Below are 23,571 nucleotides of genomic sequence, written 5' to 3' on the forward strand. Positions count from 1 at the left end.
AGAATGGGATCCCTGTGGGAATTGGAGTTACAGTATCACAGCAGTCATAACACAGCATTTCCTCTTCATCAGCCTCATGGGAAAACACCAGGATTCTGCATGAGCGAAGGAGCCCATTAGTCTGTAAAAGGGGTGGTTGGCTCCTTGGTGATAGGGAGGTTTTAACCTGCCAGAGGGGAGATGGAGATGAGCTCTTAGGCAGAAGCTCTTCCCTGGGAGGGTGCTGAGGCGCTGGCACAGGGTGCCCAGAGAAGCTGTGGCTGCCCCATCCCTGGCAGTGTTCAAGGCCAGGTTGGACACAGGGGCTTGGAGCAAGCTGCTCTAGTGGAAGGTGTCCGTGCCCGTGGCAGGGGTTGGGACTGGAGGAGCTTTAAGGTCCCTTCCAACCCAAATGGGACTGGGATTCAATGAAAGACCATGGAGAAGAGTGGCAAAGGAGCAGCTTTGCCCCATTGTCACCCCATGCTTTATGGTGCCAGCTCTCTGTGATGTGCTCACCCCAGGGGGGGATGTGCCCCCTCCCTCACCACCGGGGGGGTGTGCCCGTGCTGATGGATGCCCTTGGGTCAAGGGCTCGAATCAGGTGGCCTCTGGGCTCTGTACACATTCGGCTCCTTTAAGTCCCAAGCTTTTGGAGGGTTTTTGTGCCTGTCACCGTTCCTGAGCCAGGAACACCTCTGCTGAGCTCAGCTTCCCCTGCCTCAGCTCTTATGGCCCTTTTGTCTTCCCAAGGACACCTCCCTGGCCCTTCCCACAGCACCCAGGGGTGCCTGGGGACCCTGAGAAACCACACGGGCTGTGACTGTGACACCCCTGACCACAACACAGGGCGATGGGGAAGCGAAGCCGCAGGCGGCTGCTGTCAGAGCCAGACTCCAGGCCCCCTTTGCCCCTTGCCCTGCTCCTTGTAGCCCCCCCCCAGAGCAAACAGCACCCCCCCCCCCCGTCCCCACAACACCTTTTCCCAACGAAGCCACCACTCCAGGGGTGTCACCCGCCCCCCAGATCGGGGGGGGGGGGAGCCCCGCGGTACCAGGGGCCGCTAGATGGCACAGCGCGCCCGGCGCAGCCTCCGCGGGGCGGTGCGGGGCGGAGCTGGCTCCGCGGAGCGATGCGGGGCAGGGCGCGGTGCCCGCACGGAGCGGCGATGGGCTCGGCCGGCTGCGGGTAGCGGTAGGGCGGGCGGGGAGTTGCTCCGCGCCCCGCCCGCTGAGCCCCGCTTGGGGGGTACCTGAGGGGGGGGGGGGGGTGCGGGTGTTCGCCCCCTCCTCCCTCAACTTGGAAGGATGATCACAGTCAACGCGGATGGGAAGATAATGGTCAGGAGATGCCTCGTCACCTTGAGACCCTTCAGGTAAAGTTGTTTTCTTGCCTTCCCCCCCCACCCCGCCCTGCCGCCGCGGGCTGGGATGCGGTCGTCGGAGCACGTTTATCTTGGGGCGGTGGGGTTGAGTCCACAGGAGGATGTCAGGGTCCAGGTAAGTTTGCCTCCAGGTCCTGCAGCACTCGCTGCCTGGCGGCCCCGGTTCGCTCCTCGCACGGTATATTGGGGGGGGGGGGTTAATTACAGGGCTGTTTGGCACTGCTGTTTGTGTGCCTTTCTGAGAGCCGTTGGTACTTAGGGAAGGGGGGAATCGGTTCCTCTGGTTTAAATCTGCTAGTGCTGACGGGGGCTTTGAAACCCACCCCGAGCTGGGGTTGCTGTCCAAGCGTGAGACCCTCCGGCTCCAGCACGCCCGTGCCCACCTATTGCCTTTCCCCCCTTTTTTGCCTCCATGCATTTGCTTCCTCTCTCCAGCCCTTTCTCTCCAGCTTCCTCATCGCACCGGGGACTCGCTTTGATTGCTGCCAAGCTTGAAACACACGGGGGATGCTCGTGATGGCTTGGATTTTCTATAGGAAGAGGGACCAAAATCCCACAGAAGAGGATAGTGCTGGGGGGGGGGGGGGGGGGGGGGGGCAAAGCACAGGGTGAGCCCAGGCCAGTGGTTGCCAGCACTTCCCGCTGTGCTGGGAGGCTGGGGATCAAATGGGATCACCGGAGGGATCTGCCTGGTGCCTTTTCGCTTAGCCCATTCCTGGCCGGAGCTGGGCACAGCACTGGGGCTGTGGTTGTGCTGTTTGCTCGTGCTCACACTTGGAGACGTCTCCCTCTCCCTGGGAGCTGCCTGGCTCTGCACTGCTTGCCTGGAGGGGTTCCTGCTGCTGGACCCCGAAGCGGTGCCCTGGGGCGGGGGAACTTGGCCAAGGGGGTGTCAGAAAGCGGTGGTGGAGCAGGAGCATGAGGGTCTCCACAGCTCGGGCTTGCTCCGAGCGTGGGGAATGACTGTGAGAGAGGTGGGAAGGACTCGTGCACCCCAGGGGTACGCTCTGTGCTTGGCTGTTTGCTTTCTTGAGTGGATTTAAGGTCTGGTGAGGAAGTGACTGGCTGGAGCATCCCTCTTCCCCCTGCCCTGCGCATCACCCCTGGGGCAAGGGAAGCCCCTCTTGAGCAGTGACCTGGCATTGGGATGGGGGAGCACCGGCAGTGAGTTGCACGGTGATCTCAAAGTCTCGTTGGGGATGAGGATGTGTGCGGATGAAGGGTTTGTGATAGCAGGAGGGCACCAGGCTGGAGGGTCCCTGGTGTCGTAGCGAAGCACCTACATCATCCTATCTGCATGCCCCAAGGTGGCTTTTGCTCCCAAACCATTGCAGACCCGCATGGGTGCCAGTGGAACCAGTGGGGTTACCCTGCTGTTAACAAGTCAGGCTTCCCATGTGTGAGAACAGAAATTCCCAAGGCTCTTTCCTAGCTGTCCCGCAGTGTCCAGCCCTACACCTCCTCCATGCTGGTGTGATGCTGAGCGTGACCCCTCCACATCACAGTCCTGTGTCACCTTGTTCCCAGCCCATAGGCACTGCCCAGTTGTAACCTGGTGCAAATCAGTGCTGCTCCTCTGAAATCAGCACGGCACATTCTCAGCTGATGTGAATCAGGGCTGATCTACAGGAGTGCGAGAAGATGCTGGCAAGCAGGATGGGTCCTGTAAATCCACTGCTTGTTGGTGGCTGGGCAAAGCCTAGGGAAGCCGTGGTCCCCGGCCTGGTAGAGGCTCCCGGCAGCGGTGCCATCAGCAAACAGCCATCAGGAAACCTGACCCTTTGCACCAAAACATTTCATTAAGCGTCCTCCAGACACGCTTACAAAGCAGAGCAAAGTCCTGAGCTGTGAAAGCGCCTGCAGCAAACTGAAGGGGAGAGAGAAGAAATCAATGTAGAAACCATTTGTGGAGATGCCCAAGGATGGCTCTGACTTCACCTCCGCAGCAAAGGGGGTTTCAGTTGTGACAGGGCTGGGTTCAGGCAAGGACCCAGCTCTTGGGTTTGCAGAACATGGGGAGTTCAGGCAAGTTTGCAGCAGGAAACCAAAGCCAGGCTTTCTGTGTGTCTAGAACAGTGGCCAGTAAGAGAATTCACCCTGGTCCCCTCTGTGGAGGATGATTCCTATGGCTGAGCATCACTTTGGCAGTGCTGTGGTGGTGTCGGAATCTGAGCAAAACAAGGTTTGTGGGAGAGGGAGCATCTTTTATTAGCCTGGCTGCTGCTGCTGCTGTGAGAAACCACGGCTCAGGTTTGGGGCTTAAAGAGAGCTGGGTGTTGAAAACTTGTCTAATAAAAGCTGTTAGGTGTCTCTGTAGCCCTTGGTTTCCCCATGCACCTGTGTAATAGTCCCCTTGTGTAGGTCCCTGCTGGGTGCTGCAGCCCCAGTGTCACAGCCCCATCCCACTGGGTACTTCTGGCCCTGCTTCACCTATTGCCTCCCCTTCATCACTCAGACCCTCCTGTCCTCATCACACCTTCAGTTCCATGGGCCCAGATCTGCAGTGACTGGGGCATCGCTTCCCATTTCCACTAGCAAATTGAACAACTTGACTTCCTTCTTCCAGCACCAAGCCAGGCCCGGAGCTGTGAACGTGTCAGTTTGGGGAGGATGTGGAGAGGGACTTGGCACCAGAGCCGTGTCTGGGTGATGAAGTGAACGTGATGAGGGATGGCAGGCAGAGCCAGCAAGCAGAGGAGATGCTACTTGGTCATTGGAGCTCCGTGCTCTTCAGTGGGTTGGGCTGGATTTGGGGGGCAGAGGACCTAGTGCTTTTGATGGGTGGTTTGGAAGATCTGGGGCCTGGTGTCTTTTACCTCCTTCGTGCTATTTGCTTTCTGCATGAGGAGTTTCTGCTCAGCTAAAGCTGGGCCAAGCATTTTTATTCACCCGGAGAAGATGAGCACCAAATAGAAGAGATCGGGTCCTCATGCTGAGAGCCCATCCCTGCATCCTCCCTGCTCCTGGAGCACTGCTGCTGGGATGGATCTGTTCTTCTCCTAAGCACATCAATCCCAGTTAGGCTCTGATCCCTCTTTTCTATTTTTTTTCAGGGAAAAAGCATCCTGTGTCTTTCCTGCTCTCTTTGTAATCCAGTCAAAATGAAAATGATTGTGTCTACTAATGAGACACTCCAGCACAGATCACCTCTGTGTCTCTTTCTTTCCTTCATCCTTTTCTTCCTCCTTTTCCCTCTCCTTGCTGTTTAACCATCAGTCCTTGCCAAGGTATAATTATGAAGATGACAGGTCTTGCACAGTGATGAAGATGTTGTCAATAGGAGGGGTAAGAATGAAGAGCATCATCAGATCTGATTATTTCATCAGGTGATGCTTTGTTAAAGTGCCCCTTGGGGAAGGGGCAGCTGGCAGCAGGAAGGCGCCTTTGGGTGGGTTTTGTGCCATGAGGTGCTCCTAGGGAGGACCTTTGCTTGTGGGGCATGGCTGGGCTGTGACCTCCTCTCCAGCTTGGGCCCCCTTCACTGTGCAGTTGTCCTCTTCTGACGAGGAGGTGCAACAAGGACAGTGTCCCCCCCTCCTGCTCAAAGGATAGATTCAGCCCTCCAAGGCCAAGCTGGGTGCTGCAATCCCCAACAGTCCCTTCCAGATCCAACGCTGTGCTGTGTGGCTGAGCACAGGGTGTGATAATGGGAACAGACTAATGTCCCCAGATCATCCCCTCTCCAAGCCATTTATAGGCCACCACGTTGCTTTGCAGCATCAAGGATGCTTTGCTGCCTCTTCAGTCACCTCTTTGCTGGACCACAGCCCTCTGGAAACCCTTCTTGAGGTCTGCTTTGAGAGAGGGGCGGAGGTCTGGACTTATCTCTGTGTGCAAACACTGCCACTCTGGGCTCATCAGTACTTGGGGAGGGAATGGCTGGATGAGCTGGGTGCATGATGCTCTTTAGAGCTGATTTCCACCTCCCAGGGCAGGCTCGCTCAGAAATAAAGGGACTTGAGCTGCTTCACTCCCCAGGTACCTCCGCAGGGATGGTGGGCAGTTCTACTGATGCACTTGAACACCCCCTCTCCCTGGTTGTAGCTCTCCAGAAGGGTTTGTGCTGGTGTTGGGGGTGCTGCTGGCAGAGCAGGTTGATGCTGATGAGCACAAGGTATCGCTTTTCCTCTTGATTAAGTGGGAGGTGAGAAGGGGGTGGGGAGCTGCAGGGTGCTGCTGGTCCAGCACCCATAGCCAGGGGACCCTGATTAGCTGGCATCCAGCTGGGGATGGGGCAGGGCTGCCCTGGGGTGTGGATGGGGGTTCCATGTCTGTCTGTGACGGGCAGGGATGATCCTCCTGGGAGCAGGCAGGGGAAACCCTTTGCTCTTGAGCTGCCTGATGCTGGGAGCAAAGCTGCCCTGGGTCTGGTGTGTGTTGCTGTGTGAGAGCAGTGTTGGAGCTGATGGGATGGAGGTAGGGAGCTTGTGAAGGCTCCATGTCCAGGCAAGCCTCTCTATACCATGCTGAGACAGTAGGGACCTACCCTGGGAGCTCCTCCAGTAGGTCTCCTTAGGGAAGCCCAGTCCTTGAGCTGCTTGATGCTGTACTGCTCTCCCGTACAGCATCTCCCGTAGCTAACAAGTGCTTTAAAGCAAGTTACTTTGTCTGCCAGCCCTTTCCAGCAATAGATAATTGCAACGCTGGCACACTGTAGCCCAGACTTAATGGCTGGCTCCTAATCCTCTGCCTTTTAACTGCACAATAATGATTAGATGGAGGGTTGTGGTGTTCCTTTCTCTGGAAAAGCCCTCTCTTGGTGTTGGGTGGCTGTGCTGTGTTTCTGTGAGCAGCTCCAGAGCCCTGTGGATAATGCTGTGAGCTTGTAAAGGAGCGTTACTGATTCCTGTCCTCAGTGGCTTGCTTCCCTTTGGCTCGGAGCCCTAAGGGCTTGCTCAGCTCCTTTATCCCACATAGATTCATCTCCTTCTCTTTCTCCTTCTTGAGTCTTTCCTTGGGTTTGGCTGCTGAGATTCCTGGTACAGCCGTGGCTCTGGGAGCTGTTGTACACGGTGCCTGGCAGCAGCACTGCCCATGTGCCTGCTGAAGGATGCTGCACCTCTGTGGAGACTTAGAAGCAGCAGCAGCATCTCTAAGAGGTGGAAAGAGGCCAAGTGTCCTTCCCTCCTTTGTGCACAATAACTCTCCTCATGCGCAGAGCTCCTGCCTTCAGCCTTTTCACCCCCAAATAAAGTTACCAGCCTGAATTTGGCCTGAACAGGAGCAGTGCTGAGAGCTCCTGCCTCTCTTGTAGCTGGGGGTGACTGTGAGCTCGGCTGGGGATGATGTGCAGGTCAGCGTCCTGGCTGGTGTGTCCCCAGGGTACCACTTTCCTGCCAGCAAAGCAGTGATGGGATGGTCCTAGGTCACTGTGTGTGCCACTGCACTGGTCCCTTCTCATCATGCTGTGCACAGGCTGCGTGTGCCATGCAGGCGATGCCGCACACAATGGCAAGTACCAGTGGCCTAGTTACAGCAGGAACAAAAGACTTTTCTTCTTAACAAAAATGTAGTTTGGGGTTCTTTTTTAGCTCCTTTTGGAGGAAGGCAAGGTACAAGGTCTTCTTTTCCCTGGACTTTCCCAGGAGGAAGATGGGTATTGTTTATTGTAGGGGTTCCTGTGGTGTGTGTTATTGGGCTGGGTCTATAGAGCATCGTAAGGGCATGTCGAGGTCTGACTCAGCTTTCCCAGCTAAGGTGCAAGCCCTCTGCTCCCTCTCAAGGCCTGCCATAGGAGTAGGCTGCAGGGATTTTGGAGGGTGTTCTCAGGCAAAACCCCCTGCTCAGTGCTGGCCTTTGGGCAGAAGCATCCCGGGGCATCTTTCCCTGAAGCATGTGTGGGTCAGGCTGTCATTGGGGCGAGGCACTGGTGTGCTCTGGCAGGGCACGTTGGGGTGAGATGCTCCTTGCCCAGCCTGGATGGGCTCAGGCACAGGGATTGAAGCAGGGATTGTCCTGGCTGCCTCTTCCAGACACCCCAAACAGCAGCTCCTGCTGCTGTGCAGAGGGGTTACCGCAGGGAAGTGAAGGATGGGGCAGCACCAGTTCCTTGTCACACCTCTCTACAGCTCTGCTTTCCCTCCCACAGGATATTTGTGCTGGGCATTGGATTTTTCACCCTGTGCTTCCTAATGACGTCGCTGGGAGGGCAGTTCTCAGCCAAGCGCCTGGGGGACTCGCCCTTCACCATCCGGACCGAAGGTGAGCCCAGATGCCCGTCCTACCCCACAGGATGCTCCGTGCCCCACGTGCGTGGTCCAGCTCCGACAGGCACCAGGGATGCAGGGAAGATGGTGCTCGGTTGCCTCCGTTCCTAAGGCTCCCTCCTTACCCCTTTCAGGGATGTCAGGACAGCTTGGGATGCCGTTGGTCCTTCTTTCCATGGTGCGGGCACTTCACAGCCGTGTGGCTAAAGCCTGGCTGTGTTCACATCCAGAGGTGTTCACAGTGGGATGTGCGTGTGTTGGAATGTGGATGCTGACCCTGGCTTTGCAGCAGAGGGATGGGGACACAGCAGTGACTGGGGCTGATGACATTAGACCTTCAGCTGGAGGTGGTGGGGGTTGCATGGGCTGCACCAGGGCTGATGTGCTGAGGATGCGGCTTGGGTGCTTGGAGGGCTTTGGGGCAGTTTTGGGCAGTGTTTTGGGGCAGTTTTGGTCTGCAGGGAGTGGAAATTGTCCCTTAGGGATGGGAAAATAAAAAACATTTGTAGTTTCATGGAGGTACTAAAATGTAGACGATAAATACTCTGATTTTTAGCAAGTGTGCTTTCTAGCTTGCTCAGCACAGCATGGTCTCCTCCTCCACACCAAAGGTGTGGATGGATTTGAGCTCCCCAGCTCACCTGCAATGGGATTTGGGGGCAATTTCCTTGTAATGCTGGAAGTGCTAGTTGCTTTCCTGCAGAAGAAGAGGACTAACGTGCTGGCTTCCAGAAGTGGAATGGTGCTTGTAAGCCGCTTAGTTGACTTTACTGACTTACACTGTAGTGATAGGACAAGGGGTAATGGGTTAAAACTTAAACAGGGGAAGTTTAGCTTGGGTCTAAGGAGGAAATTCTTTCCTGTGAGGGTGGTGAGGCACTGGAATGGGTTGCCCAGGGAAGTTGTGAATGCTCCATCCCTGGCAGTGTTCAAGGCCAGGTTGGACGAGGCCTTGGGTGCCATGGTTTAGTGTGAGGTGTCCCTGCCCATGGTAGGGAGATTGGAACTTGATGATCTTAAGGTCCTTTCCAACCCTAACTATTCTATGATTCTATGACTTCCAGAGAGATGGATGTGCAGTTGGCTTTGTTTTCTCCCCCATGGATGGAGCACACGGCAGCTGGCTTTGCTCCCCCTGTGCTCCCCTAACTGTCCCCATCACCAGCTCCATTAAGCCCCTTCTCCAAGGGACTGCTGCTTGCCTGGCTGACCTCAGGACTGGTGTTTTACCATGGTCGGGGTACCTGCCCTGCAAGGTGCTGTGTTAATGTCCCTGTCCCCATGCCAGCCACAGCTCCTGGCATGGCTGGTGAGTGAAGCCTGGCTATAAGGGATTTCTTCCTTCTCAGGGTGAGAAGCAGCCTGAGCTGAGGGATGGCACAGGCCCCCTGGTCTCACCCCAGAGGACTCTAAAGTTGTGGCACCAAGATGATTATTCAGCTTCTTTATCCCCTTTCTGGATGCTTTGGAGTGGAATAACTTTTCCCGTCCTTATTCTTGTCTTCAGTTTAACCCACATTTTACTCCACTGGTTCCCATCCTTACGTGTCTCTTGTTTACTGGGCACAGTCCTGGAGCTGGATCCAAAGAAACCTCCCTTTTCAGGCTCTCACACCTCTGAGTCCCCCATGATTACTGCTTTGGCGATTAAATCGAGGGGTGTAAGTGGGTGTGAGGTGTGAAAACCACCTTGCATCTGAGATCTCAGCCCTCTCCCAGCCCCCTTGGCTCTGCTAAGGGTTGTGCTTTGTTGGGAAGCACAGAAATTCAATGTGAAACCATTTTTCCCCCTTATTGAATGGATTTGCCAAGCAAGGAAGTGCTTCCAGATGAATTGCTGCCAATTTGGCTGTTGCTGCAATTCTTGTTGGGGAAGATTTGGTTCATTCATGGTCTTGCACACAGTTTTGAAACACGAAGCATCCTCTCTCCTGTCTGTGGAAGAAGGGATGCTGTTCTGGAAGGTTGTATTCTTTGTCCCCAGGATTAACCTGAGAGGCTTTTTTCTAGCTCTGTTAACACCAGGTTCAGGCTATTGGGGATCAGCCTTCCTTGTCATACTGGTACATAGGGACAATGAGCACTGGTCCCACTGGGAAATAGGGAGTCAAAGCCTCCGGGAAGCTGTAAGGTGGAGAAACTCCATCCTTGGAGACAAACACATGAGGCTGTGGGCAGGTCTAACCCCAGCTCTGCTCTGTGGGGAGCAGGAGGTTGGGGAAGGGACTTGGAGGTCCCCCCCGTGTGGAGTGGTGCTGAGCTCACGTGGAGGAGCGCTGGATGCACATTGAAGCCAGGGCAGGTTGATGGGAGCAGAATTGGATGTGCTGCTTATTAGTGCTGTGATGTCTTAATAGGTCTGTGTGGATAACAAAGTGGCATTTAATTAACATGTGTTATGGATCCCAAGGAAAGCCAAGAAATGCTGCTAGTTATTGCTGCTGGTAAGTGCAGTGTGGTCTGAAGGTGAGCGCTAATTTCGCCTGGCTGATCAGCTCTTGATGTAGGTAATGGTGGGAACTGGGCCAGTGCTCACACCAACATGGACACGTTCGGGGCTGTTGGCTTTGGAGGAGTTATTGGGTGCGTGGTCTCAGGCCTGCCGTGTGCTGGGGGCTGGAGCATCTCCCAGTGTGAAATGCTCTGGAGTGCACTGGTGGTCCTGCCTGGTCCCCGCTGCCGCTCTCCTCTCCACATGAGCTCATCTGGTGTTGATTTAATGGCCCCTTTTGAGCATTATTCATTAACTGATGAATTCCTCATGACAAGCTCTCCCCGTGTGCCCTGGGTGCAGGCTGCCTTGCCCATGCAGCTGGTGTATTTAGTTGGGTACGTTGTGTCTAGCGAGTGCTGGCTCCGGTGGTCCTTCCTGCGGGGGGGTGATCCTGGCTTTTGTGGCTCTTTGCTCTAGTCCTTGCTCCCATGTGTCCTGCCTGGCTCAGCAGTGATGCTGTGCAAGTGGAGCTGCCCATGCCCTTAAATGTCTGCGTTTGGGTTGGGTTGGGGTGGCTGCAAAGAGCCAGGGGTTCAAATCCAGCACCCAAGGGATTAAAAGTCATTCACATCCAAGGAATACCATTTGTGGACAAGTGGTGAAGCTCATGGTTCAGGGTCCCATCTAGGCTAGGGCTGTTCCTGTTTCTCCCTGCGTGTCCTGACCAGCCCAGCAGTGAACCTTGGATATTGCAATCCAAGGGGAAGCTGATGAAAATGCCCCACACTTGGCTTCTGAAGTGTGTAAGCAGCCGATCAAAACCAAAATGAAGATGGATGCAAAGCAGGAGCCTGAAAGGGAGCAGTGGGTAATGTCAGAGTCCTGGCGTTAATCCCATTCTGAATTTTACTTTTATATGTGAATCCCCTTCTCAGAGGCTCAATCCAAAAGCCAACTTTCTCGGCGTGTGCCAGAAATCGTTCCTCAGATGGACTCTGTGCTCGGTGATTCGATGCAGCAGCAGCTTAAGGTCTTAACAAGAACTAAAGCACCCCTTCTGAAATGCAAGTTATTTTATCCTAATCCGCTGCTGCCAAGTAAACACAGACAAAGGTTCCTTTGTTTTGAAATGGCCACCAAGAGAGTTTCTTCTGCAAACAAAGATCCAGATAAAGGGGAGCAGACAAGTCTGTACGCTTCGGATGCGGGAGGCGCGCTCGGAAGGGCTCTGATTGAGTTTTCTGTGCCCTTTTCTCACCTCTTCCTTAGAAATTAAAATGCTTGGATTTTGGTTTTTCCAAGCATTTTTTACTTTTGTTTCACTGCTGGAGTCAAGCAGGGGCAGGCGCTGATCCCCCCCAAATCTTTAATGGTGGTGCTTGCAGCATGGCTGGGGAGGGGTTTGGCCATGGTCCCTCTGCCCAGTGCCGTGCCCCAGGCTGGTTTTGGTGGTGATGAACATCCTGCTGGTGGGGCTTGCTGCTGCAGGGGATTAGCGGAGGAAAATGGGTTATTAAGTGTTAAAGCATGGTTAGATGGGGCTGGAATATGGCCTGAAACTGCAGTAGTTAGTTTAAAACATGGGAAGACCTCTGGTTTCTCCTGATCCTGGGTGGTGGGGTAAGAGGTGCTGGAGGAATTTGCTGCAGGTGCAGGGGATGTGTAGGACAATTCCTGATGTCCCAAAATGGCTGGAGCTGAGCTTTGCCCTTGCTGATTCTTGTAAGAGGGCTCTGATTTCATTTCAGCTGACCTTGGTGGTACTTGGCTACAAGTGCTTTGGGTGTTTCATATAGATATATAGATAGATAGAGATATATAGAATCATAGAACAGTTTGGGTTGGAAAGGACCTTAAGATCATCCAGTTCCAACCCTCCTGTGATGCCCAGGGACACCTCACACGAAACCATGGCACCCAAGGCTCTGTCCAACCTGGCCTTGAACATCACCAGGGATGGAGCATTCACAACTTCCCTGGGCAGCCCTTTCCAGTGCCTCACCACCCTCACAGTAAAGAACTTCCTCCTTATATCCAATCTAAACTTCCTCCCTTTAAGGGGAATATCTAAGGGAATATGTTAAGGGGAATTAAGGAAATAAGGGGAATATATATCTATATAGACAGATACAGATATAATCTCAGTGTTTAGCCTGTTTATGCTGCACCAACAGCTCTCACGCTGAGGTCCTTGATGCTCAATGCCTTTGGGAAGTGGTAGCCTGCTGAGCACTGGAGCTGTGTGTTTACTCTTCCCATAACTGCCTTTTCAACCTGTTTTCAAGTGTTTCCTGCCTGGGTTGCTGCTCAGCTTGAGAGCTCAGCACCTGCCTTTTTCCACCCAAAAGCAGCTCCCAGCAGCATCTCCACCTGGTTTCCTGTTGGTGACCAGAGTCAGGCTCCTGCGTTGTGTTTCCTCAACTGCTTTGGAAACAGGGGGAGAGCCGATTTCAGAGCACAAGCCTGGACATGCAAGAGAGCAGGGATGAAGCACATCCTCTGCCAGGCTGCTCATCTTGTCCTAGGTTGCTGAGAGGAGTTTTGGGGTCTGATCTCCTCAGCACTGCAGGATGTGAACCCTGATGGGTTATTAAACAGCTTGTGGGCAGGTTTCCTAGTCTTATGCCGCTAGGATTTTCTGCAGCTGGGCAATGTTAACTTCTTTGACCTGGAATCTGTCTGGAGGTGGGCAGTGAACAGCTTCTGCTGCAGAAGCCTCTGGGATTTGTCCATTCGCTTTCATTTTGTAGGGAAAGGAACCTAACTTTTACAGGTTATGGAGAAAGCCAGCTGGGGTGGCTCCCCTCGCTGCCTTGGGGCACCTTGTCCTGAATGCAGGCTGTGGGAGAAGCTGAGCATCGCTGCTCCCCTGGGGAGCTGGAACAGCTCTGGTTTGCTATGTTGGGACTCAGGAGAGGTCCAGCAGACAACAAGCAAAGCGTGATGCACTGGAAACGGTGTTTAACACCCTCTGGCAGAAATCCTGCCCTGCTTTCCCAAACCCAGCACCCCATCTGTGTTCCAGCTACTGGAGTGCTCTGCCTTCCCCGCAGCTGTTGCTTGCTCCAGTTCCTGGAGTCTCACCTGCATAAAGCGATTTCTTCCATCAATGAACACAGAAGAGGAGAGAGGGAGATGCGGCGCAGCTTTATCCCTTGGTGTCTGCGCTTCTGCTTCATCCCAGAGCAGTGATGTTGGTGGAGGGGTGGGAGTTGTGCTGCAAGAAGGGAATGTTCAAGGTTGCTGGGGTTTTGTAGGGCATCCTCGCCGTTCCAGGGCCATAGTGCCGTGAAGCAATGGGATCTCATGTTATTGCAATCCCTTGAATTGCTCCCCGAGGAGCAGAGCAAAAAGGTCAAATGGAAATGCAGGAACCTACATAATCTCCTCAGAGGGGTCCTTTGCTCCCACTCCTGTCTCTGCTGGTTTTCCTTTTGCTCCAGCAGCATCCCCGCTGGGTTATCATGGCCAGGTACCGTCGATGTTTGTTCTCTCAGAAGATGCAGAAAGGTCAAGCTCAGATTTGCTAATGATCAGAGGGAGCTTGAATAACCCTGTGCTCGGCTCTCACAGACACTGTGCTGGGAAGGGAAGAGGAGAAGGGGCAGATCTGTGTGCATGACCCTGACCTGCTGCGTTCCCTCTGTGTGCAGCTCATGGTGAGGGAGGACAGCAGAGGAGGGAATGGCTTGGTTCAGCTCTGCCTGAGAGGTCTTGGCTGCAGCAAGGTGCTGCTCAGCCCACGAGAGCTTTAAAGCAAAGCACAGGTGCGTTCATCCTCACATCCCAGTTCCCTCTCTCTGGGGAAAAGTAATTGCTGGATCCATTTGCAAACTCAGGTTTCTGCCACTTGTGGTAGATCCCAATTTGCTCCTCAGCTGTTTTTCAGCAGAGCACATAGTTCTAGCAGGAGCTTGGGTTGCTTTGTGGCTTTGCCAATCCCCTTTCTTACCTGACCTCACTGGAGAGAGCACCCTGGAGCAAGGGACTAGGCTGCTGCCTCCTTGAGACCTGATGCAGAGATGTGGTTCCAGGGATGCTCCTGTTCCCTTTGCTTTCAAAAAGTCAGGTGAGTTATAATTTATCTTATTGCCTTCAATGCGTGGTGGAGGTGACAGAAAAACCAGTTGCAAAGACTTGTGTAAGCAAGTGATGGTGATGGAGGGGCATGGGCAGTGACAGAGGGAGATGGGCAGACCCTGCTCTGCAAGCCCAGCACTGCTTATTCCCAGTTTCATCCTAAGTGAACAACCCTCTCCCAGGCTGCTCGTGCTATGTTTTGGTGTTGTCTGCTGGGCAGCTTTGGGTGACGTCTGCAGCAGCTTGGAAGCAGCTTGTCAGGATCTGCTGCTTGAGCATGCCTCACCAGGCAGCATCGGGATGCTTGTCCAGGAGCAGGGATGAGGCCGCTCTCACAGTCTGGATCCAGAATTTGCTTATGGAAAACCCTCTCATAAGGCAGCAGGAGGTCTTCTCTCTGATCCCCTCTTCCCGCAGTGCCTGTGGGGCTGTTATCCACAGGGATTCCACAGTCCCCATGGGGAAAGTGTGGGTAAGGGAGTGCCTGTCAGCTCCCTGATTGCTGCAGATCCTGCACATCCCCAGCGCTTCATTATTCCTCTCCTGCATTCAGAGCTGGATTAGGGTCTCCTGGAGCCTGTGTGCTGCTGGAGGGGTGCCAGCCAGGAACACCCGTGGGGAGGAGCGTGCTGTGAGCTCTCCAGTGCCTGGGGCTCGTTTCCAGCCTCACCGCTTCCATCCCATCCAAAGCTGCTCCAAGCAGCCTCGGGCCCGGAGCAGCCAGCTGATGCTGTCAGAAGTTGCCTGGTCAGTGCCAAGCCAAGCTGGTCAGTGCTGGGAGCACCTCCTTAGTGAGGAGCTGTGCTGGGGAAATCATGGGCTTTTGATGTTCCCTCCCCTATTAAAACGCTGGGGCTGACTCCAGCCAGCCCAGAGATGGTGTGCTCCAGCTCCTGCTGCTCAGGACTGTTCTCTTGCTTCCTCATGTGCAAGCATCGGTGGGGAGTAGGGGGTTAATGGAGACCCCAAAGCAGAGCCCAGATGCAGGGTGAGGACTTTTTGCTCATCCCCAGCCCTGCTCCCTGCCAGCTCCTGCCAGATGCTCAGTTGCTCCAGGGGTTCCTTTAAATGGGTAACGCTGCATGCAGCAGCAATAACAACTTATTCTGCTCTGCCCCTTGAGTACAGGGAGGCTTCTTTAATTATGGGCTAAAGTGTTGCTCTGTGCTGAGCAATGGGCGTTGGTGACCGTGATGGGTGCTGCTGTGGGTGTCATCTGCACCCTATTGTCCTGGTTTAAGCAGCACTGTAGAGTGCAAGTGCTGTTACAGGGCTCTCCTTATTTTTCATGTATTAGGGAGCAGACCATTGCTTTGCCTGGGTGGAGAAAGCCACGGTTGATTAAAACCATGTGTCATCTCCTGCTTCTTCTGGTGTCCCCATGGGCCACCCTGCTTCGGTCCCAGAGCGCTGCATCCCCCATTGGGTTGGTGAACGTGCAGCACGCTCCCATCTCCAGCCCACACTTGGAAAAGGGGATTTAAAGTGGAAGTGTAAAACTTTACTGCTCTGATTAAATCGCTATTGCAGGCAGGGAAATGAGTGCTGTTAAAATAAGGGAAATAAAGGGGTCTTTGGGGGCTCACTGGGGTCAGTGAGGGGATGTGCTGGGGGGTAAATGCACATTGGAGCTTTGCAGGGTACAGAGGGTAAGGGCTGCTGTAGTAGTGCTGTAGCAGTGCTTAATCCACCCTGGGAGCCCCTCTCTTCCTGCAGAAGTGCCCATTAGATACAACTGATGCTCAGAATTTCATGCCTGCAGGCTTGAAAACAAAACCCATAATGCCACCAACGTGGCTGGAAAATGGAAGTGTGAATTCCCCAGTCTTCAGCTGGTGGAGGGGAAAGGAAGATCTCCTTGCCCCCTTCCCCGCTGCTGTGTTGGAAGAGGGAGGAGCAGCATCCTGCTGGCCCCGGGCACTCAGTTATCTCCATAAGCAGCGACTCCCAGGGCATGATTAAATCAATTAATAGATTTTCTATAGCTCCTAAGGAAGTCAAATGGCATTTCCATCAACGTGTGATGAGCAAACACCCCACCAGGCCGGGAGGAACAGTAACGGCTCTTTATGCTTTTATTATCCCTTTTCACTCCTAAATCAAAATTCATCCTGAGCCCGCCAGGCAGCAGGTACTTCAGAAAATAAAACTAGCACAGTGGGAACCATAGCAGCCTCTCTAAGAGCTGGTTTTGCTGCTGATTTATTTGTTCCTTGGCCTTAAATGAGAGACCAGGGCTCAGTTTGGCTCAGGGAGAGATTAGCCAAGGCTTGTCCTATGCTGCTACCAATGACCCCGGCTCCTGTGGGCTCTGCTTTGGGCTGCTGCCCCACTCGGCTGCTGTCGGAAGGATCCAGCCACTGGGCTCCGTGGGTTTGAGGCTCTCCTCCATGGGTTTGGAGGAAGGGGATGGTTTACCCATCCCTGGAGCAGAGTGGCAGGATGCCTGGCACTGTTTGGCCGATGGGTTTGGCTGAAGGAGAAATGGTAATGATTTTGGACATGTTAAATGAGCGAGTTCTGCCGTTCCTGAAACACAGCGTTTGGGAGCAGCTGTAAATAAAGGCTGTGGGCTCCAGTGCTGGATGGGCAGAGCCAAAAGAGCCCTGGTGGTGCCCAGCTTGCTGAAGCCTTCCTCTGCCTGATCTTGGGGTGGGCAAATTGTAGAATCCCAGCCTGGTTTGGGTTGAAAGGAGCTTAAAGCTCCTCCAGTTCCAACCCCTGCCACGGGCAGGGACCCCTTCCACTAGAGCAGCTTGCTCCAAGCCCCTGTGTCCAACCTGCCCTCGAACACTGCCAGGGATGGGGCAGCCACAGCTTCTCTGGGCACCCTGTGCCAGTGCCTCAGCACCCTCACAGGGAAGAGCTTGTACCTTATGTCTAGCCTAAATCTCCCCTCTACCAGAACTACTGGGGTTGTAGTAGAAGAACTAGAGCTCTTTGAGATAAATACCCATGGAGAGGCACCTCTCTTATAAAGACAAGGAACTGAGTTGAGGGTTAATGGTGGAGGGGTCTCTGGCTTGTCGGATCTCTGGAGCTGCTTTGGGACCGGTGTGTGCTGCTCCTTGCCTGGAGCTGGGGGTCCCAGTTGCAAAGCTGGGTTCCAGTTTGCTCCCAAAGCCATCAGCATCCAGCCAGTGCAGGGTCCAGCTCTGCCCAGGGAGCACTGGTATCTTCAGGGCTTTGCTACCACCAACTGCCCTGGAGCCAGCCTGTGCTGGAGCCCTTGTGTTTTAGGAAGCAATTTAAACTTGACGTTAATCTTGTGCTTTGAAAGCGTCGTCTGCAGCGTGAGGTGCCTGGAGCACTGCAGAACGGCTTTAAAATACAATTTAAACCGGTGCTGGCTGGCGATAGGGGAGCAACTAAAAATACCCTGCTGGTGCTTTGAAAGCAAACAAGTGATGGGGGATGAGGAGGAGGGAAAAGATGGGTTAAAAAGAGATGATAAAATAAATAAAAGCTCGTGCTGGGGTTGTGTGCATCCGTCTCTTCTTCACCAGCCCATCTCCTGCGGCTGCTGGAAGAGGAGACCATGACCGAGATCGTTTTGCTCACTTGCGGAGTGATGGCTTGTGGCAGGCCCTGTGGCACTGTCCCCATGTCCCACAGGGGACACCAGATCTCTTACGTGTGTGTGTGTGTGTGGAGGTAAGAAGTAATGAAAGTTGGTGGAAGAGCCCTGTGCTCTCCCTTGCAGCAATGAGACCTTCCTGTCTGTGCATGTGTCTGTTTGTATTGCTGGGCTTCCTGCCTTTTCTTATTTATATGGAAATAGGGAGTAAATGTGTGTTAGGGTAGAGATGGAGCTGCAGCCTGCTCCTACCGGTGTTTCCATTCAGGTGATGGGGCAGGGGGAGCTGCACGGGGTGGAGAAGTGGCAGAAACCCCTTCTGCAGGCTCAGCTTGGGCTCCTACAGCCAAAGTGCTGCCCTTAGGGAGGGACCCAGTGGGGCTGGTAAGGGGACATGGGGCTGGCACCCTCCATCCAGGCTGGGGGATGGCTGGTGGGACCTTGGGTGGAGGCTGAGCTTTGCTCAGGACCTCTCTGGCCTCTCTCTAACCAACCTCCTCCATGAAACCTATTGGGGCATCATCCTTCCATGGGGCATCATCCATCCATGGAGCATTATCCATCTATGGGGCAGGACCTACAGTGCTGGGACATGGAGACCAGGGATGTGGCTTTGCCATGGCTGTCTGGGAGCAGGGTGGCCAGAGGGGTGTCTGCCTGTAGGGGTTCCATGGCACTTGTGGACGTGGTTTATGTGACTGAGCAGCATCGCTTCCCATCTGCTGGTGCTGCTTTGGACATGAATGCCACGGCACAGATGGTGCTCGCTTTCAGCCAGGGGACTTCTGCATGCATTGGTCCCCATCCTGCGGTGTCTTGGCTCTAGGGAAGCTGCGGGGTCTCTTGATCCCATAGCATGGTTGCAATGAGAGCCTGGATGGGTTATGGCACACAGCTGATGGTGCCAGAGCTGGCTGTGCAGGGTGCAGCAGGACCTGATGGGCTCTGCCTGCTCCTGGATGCAGTGAGAGGGAGAGAAACACCACTGAGGCTTCATGTTTGCTGCTGATTGCAAGGCAGGGATGAGAGGATGGATGAATCCAGAGGGTAGATGATATCAGGGGGACATAATCTACTTTACCAGCCCATGACTGAAGGCTGCTTAAGTTGGCTGCTTACCAGGGAACCGCTCTGTTGCCAGCCTTTTGCAGTGGCTCAGCAGCACATCAGTGGTGTAGCTGGAGCTGTGCTCAAGCGTCCGCTTCACTGGCTGCTTCTTGGGGCACCCCCAGGTACTGCTGGTGTGACAGGTCCCTGGGCAGCTCCTTGTGCTCTTTGCATTGGGGCATTGGCAGTTGTGTACAACTTAGAATCATAAATCCATAGCAGTTTAAGGGCAAATGTGGATGGGTTTGCTGTAGGCAGCAATGGGCTGCGAATGGGCGCCTGCAGGCACCCAGCAGGACCCCGTCCATCCCTGGAGCAGCATCCCCCAGGCTGGGGGCCAAAGGGATGGAGATGGGAGGTAGAGGCCAGCTTAAGCCAAGCCTGGCCTTGGGCTTTCTTGTTGCTAGTTAGTGCTGGGTCCCTGGGCTGTGATTGTAATGGATTATGTGTCAGGGTGAGCCGGAGCCCGTGGCTAGTTGGCTCTTTGGTGTTTTAATCTGTTTGAACCAAAATCAATAGTGAAAGTGAATAGAGGAGTTTGGGAGGGGAAGAGAAGTGAAGGGCTGGTGTTTTGCTCCCTGGGAACCAGGGAGGTGCTGGGCTGGGGTCCTCCCTGGGAGGATGGGGTTCCCCTTGAGATAATGGGGTCTGCAGGCCAGCCCTGGATCCCAGCCACCCAAGCAGCAGGGTGGTGAGGTCTGGGTCCAGTTCCTTCTTCAAGAAACCTTTCATTGTCCTTTTGGGGGGTGTAAGCAGCCTGGAGTTGTCCTTTAAAGGAGAAAACCAAAGCAAAGCAAAAGATGCTTTAGAGTGAAATTAATTCAGCTGGTATTTTCACTGGACATAAGTAATGTCTTACCATCTCTGAGCAAATTCCCGCCTTGTACCAAAGCAGTCTGCTGTTAAAAGGCAGCCAGGCAGGGATATGAGTTATGTTTGAGAAGTGGGAGGGGGGAATCAACAACAAATCAGACATGTATGGACGGTGGAGGTAGAGATATTGTAGAATTGCATTTTAAATGTCAGGGGGATGCTTTGGTGCTCTCCATACTGGTCTATGGAGCCTTGGGCTCCTCCCACAAGGATGATCAGGGGCTGGAGCACCTCCTGTATGAAGACAGGGTGAGAACATTTGGGCTGTTCAGCCTGGAAAAGAGAAGCTTGTGTGGAGACCTCAGAGCAGCTTCCAGTGTCTGAAGGGGGCCTATAGGGATGCTGGGGAGGGACTCTTCATTAGGGACTGTAGTGATAGGACAAGGGGTAACGGGTTCAAACTTAAACAGGGGAAGTTTAGATTGGACATAAGGAAGAAGTTCTTTACTGTGAGGGTGGTGAGGCACTGGAATGGGTTGCCCAGGGAGGTTGTGAATGTTCCATCCCTGGAAGTGTTCGAGTCCAGGTTGCACAGAGCCTTGGGTGCCATGGTTTAGTGTGAGGTGTCCCTGCCCATGGCAGGGGGGCTGGAATTGGATGATCTTAAGGTCCTTTCCAACCCTGTTCTATGATTCTATGAGATTGCTCCCAGTGTGAGCAAGGGGGGGGGGGGGGGTGTGTGGCTTGGGGAGGATGCTCAGCACCCTAAACCATGATGCCTGAGCAAGGAAACTCCTTCCTGTCTGCTCCTTCTCCTGTGGCACAACCTGGCCTTTACCAGCACCACTTCACATCACCTCCACTGGTGCCAGCGGTGTTGGACTGCCTGCAGGGAGGCACTAAGCCGTGGCCATGCTGGAGATGCTCCATGGAATGAAATGCTGCTTTCTCAGCTCTCTCCACTGCTGCGTAGTTGTCCTGAGGCATCTGGCGTTGAACTTCATGCTCGTGTCCAGGTCTGCACATGCAGCAAAACTCACCCGTGCTCTGTCCTGGCTCCCATTCTTGGAGGCTTCAGTGGCAGGGGTTGGGATGCCTGCCTGGGGATGTTTTCATCCAGGAAGGTATTTTAAAGGCAAGTGTATCATTAGAGAATTCCCTTGGGGTTTGACCAAATTTGAGCATATGTGCCGTTGTCTGTGCCACTGGTTTCACAGAGAAACCATTTCTTCTTCCTCCAGACATCACCCTTAGGGGATGCTTTCTTTTTTTCCCCTGATTTCATCCAATTACTTAGCTGTATGCTCTTCTGAAGCACCATAAATAATTCTCCTCCCTCTGCTGTGTTTACCAGCACGTCTCATGAAATCCAGTAAGATATGATTGATTGCAATCATTATTTCCTAGTGCTGCTATGAAAACCTCCATCAGGTTCAGTGATTGCCTTTAAAGAGTGGCTGCCACTCAGGGAAACTGTCAGAAACCTGCCCTGCTTTAGCAAACTCCAATTAATCTGTTGATCAGTTTTAGCTGGATTTTCTTGCCCATCATTGCTGCTTATCAAAGGTAACGAGAGTATCTTTCCTTTGTGATTAGCAGCTTGCTTGCTATTTAAGAAGGGGTTCACGGGACTATTCCATGCTCTTGTGTTGGGGTTGGGTTTACCCTGTCTGCCTGCAGTGCTGGTTGCAAGGCTGCTGGGGATCTTTGTCACTGGTTTCAGTGGGGGAAGCTGCGGGTACTGACCGGGCTCTGCCATCCTCTGGATCCCCATCACACCCCAAAGCAGCCGTCCTCCGGGTGCCCGGCTCTCTGCTGCAGGTTAACAAATTAATCCTGGGTTTAAAAGAGCCACTTCAGCACTTTTCCCCTTCTCTTTTGGTTTTAATGAGACACGGCTTTCCCAGAGATGCAATAATCGTTGCCAAAAACGTCAGCTCATTCCTGTTATCCCCCTTAAGCTTCTGGAACAACGAAAACAACAGCAGCAAAGACCAAGAACTGAAAAAGAGAGGCTTTGATGCAGAAGGGCTTCAACTTTATCTCCGAGAGCAAGGGGAGGGCTGGGGGGGAGCCGTGCCCTCGCCTGCTCTGCTCTCTGGCAGGGTGCTTGGAAAGGTAACGCAGGGAAGGCTGAGATTTACTTATTTTATTACTATTTCTTACTTAGGATTGGGGCTGGGTTTTCATTTCTTCATTGGAGGAGGAAAATCTCTGCTCGCTGTTGACAGCAAAGCTCAGAGCTTTGAAAAGCTTTGAAAAGCATCCTGGAATTGCTCAAAACCGGCTGGGAAATTGGATGGTGGCAGTGACACGAGGGGAAGTCTCAGTGAAGGCAGAGGGAGAGCCGGGGGGGTGGTGGTGGTGGTGTCAGCTGTGGGGCTGGGACTTGCAGCCTGCAATCCAGGGGGAAACTGTTTCATTCCAAGTGGGAATATCCTTATCCCTCCTTTGTGATTTGGGAGCAGAGCTGTCTTGTCAGCCATGCTTCCATGGTGAAGACTTGGAGCAGGCATCCTTGGCTGGGTTGCCTGGGAGGTGGATGGAGCCCAAGCAGTAGGAGATCTCTATTGCTGGCTCCTCACTGAGCATGGGGCAATCTCTGGGGAGGTTTTCCTGGGTGGTAGGGATGCAGCTGAGCACCCCTGGGTGCACTTCACGGGCATCAGCTCACTGCTGCTGCTGGAAATGTGAGCCCTATGTAGCCTCGTGCCTCAGTTTCCTCCATCCCCCTGCCCAAGCAGCATTAGGCTGAACAGGCTGGCAGGACCCATCACCACAGGACCCCCCCGCTTTGTTCTGCAGGGATGAGCTCCGTGCCTGTGTCTGGGTTTTAATCAGGGCCCAGAGCTCTTCCTCTGCCCAGGCTTTTCAAGCAGCCATTTCCATTTCAAATGAGCTGCACCACTAAACAGGCCTTTGTGATTAACCCAATGCAGCCCTGCTACAAACTGGGGCGACAGCCCAGTCCTGAGCGGCAGCAGCAGCTCTCAGTCCTCTCCATTGCCTTCCCAGGCATGGTCTTGCATCTTCAAGGATGTTTAAAGCATGTCCAAGGCCAGGTTGGACACAGGGGCTTGGAGCAAGCTGCTCGAGTGGAAGGGGTCCCTGCCTGAAGCAGGGGTTGGAGCTGGAGGAGCTTTAAGGTCCCTTCCAACACAAACCAAACTCGGATTCTATGCTCTTCCTGGAAAACCAGCATGGCTTAATCCCCCCACTCCCCTCCCTCCTGACCCAAACAAGCTGGAATCCAAATCTTTAGGCCAGGGGTACCACTCCGTCCATGGAAACGGGCTGGTCGTGGTTTAAGCCCTTCTGGGCAGCTCTAGGGTCTGTATTGGGTCCTTTTCCTGACCTCCAGACTGACCCACTGGCACAGGACCGTGCAATGGGCAAAGCACAATCTCCGTCTCACCCAAAACCTAACGCCCCCATATTTGTAGCACTGATGCAGACCCCTCCACAGAGCCGAAGAACCGAGCGCAGCATCTGGAGCTGGAGTTAGCTGTGATTTACTGGGAGAGTGGGGAGGGAGCCGGGGCTGCATCTCTGCCGCAGCGGGAGCTGTCGCCATGAGCCGGTTCCCACCATAGACACACGCATCGCTCTCATCTGGACACCAAACCATCTAGAGCTCACCCTTTGTGCTGTTTGATGTGTTCAGCAGCCCCAGTTGGCTCCTGCGGTGAGGAGAAGCCTGTGCTGGGGCTGACCCTGGCACTTGATGCCATTGGGAGCAGCCCCACTGCCAGGGCTGAGCAGGGTGCTGGGGGGACGCAGCCACCCTCTGGTTTTGCACGACCTGTTTTGGGGTCTCTTTGGAGATGTGTGACGTGCCCCTCATTCCCCATAGCTGCCCAGGTGTCCAGCACCACCTGCCCAGCTCCTGCTGCTCCCTCAGTTCAATGTGTGCTGCCTTCTGAAAAACACATGGGAGTGGAATGGGGGAGATAAGCAAACCAGGAGGAGTTCAGGGGATTATGCACTGATT

At 54.0% G+C, this 23,571-nt stretch overlaps 1 protein-coding gene across 1 annotated transcript in view; it reads left to right on the forward strand.

The window, feature by feature from the left end:
- The first annotated feature begins 1,244 nt into the window (after window positions 1-1,244).
- MGAT5B (alpha-1,6-mannosylglycoprotein 6-beta-N-acetylglucosaminyltransferase B) overlaps window positions 1,245-23,571 on the forward strand; it is a 64,670-nt gene continuing 42,343 nt past the window's right edge. Inside the window, exons 1-2 of the mRNA XM_057397071.1 lie at window positions 1,245-1,354; window positions 7,452-7,564. Of these exons, the coding sequence (XP_057253054.1) occupies window positions 1,287-1,354; window positions 7,452-7,564 (181 nt within the window). The 5' untranslated portion in view covers window positions 1,245-1,286. The remainder of the gene's footprint in view (window positions 1,355-7,451; window positions 7,565-23,571) is intronic.

This window comes from Pezoporus wallicus, unplaced genomic scaffold, assembly GCF_028554395.1.
Source record: "Pezoporus wallicus isolate ANWC-B61680 ecotype Strahan unplaced genomic scaffold, APGP_CSIRO_Pwel_v1 contig_12281, whole genome shotgun sequence".
Lineage (NCBI taxonomy): Eukaryota > Metazoa > Chordata > Aves > Psittaciformes > Psittacidae > Pezoporus > Pezoporus wallicus.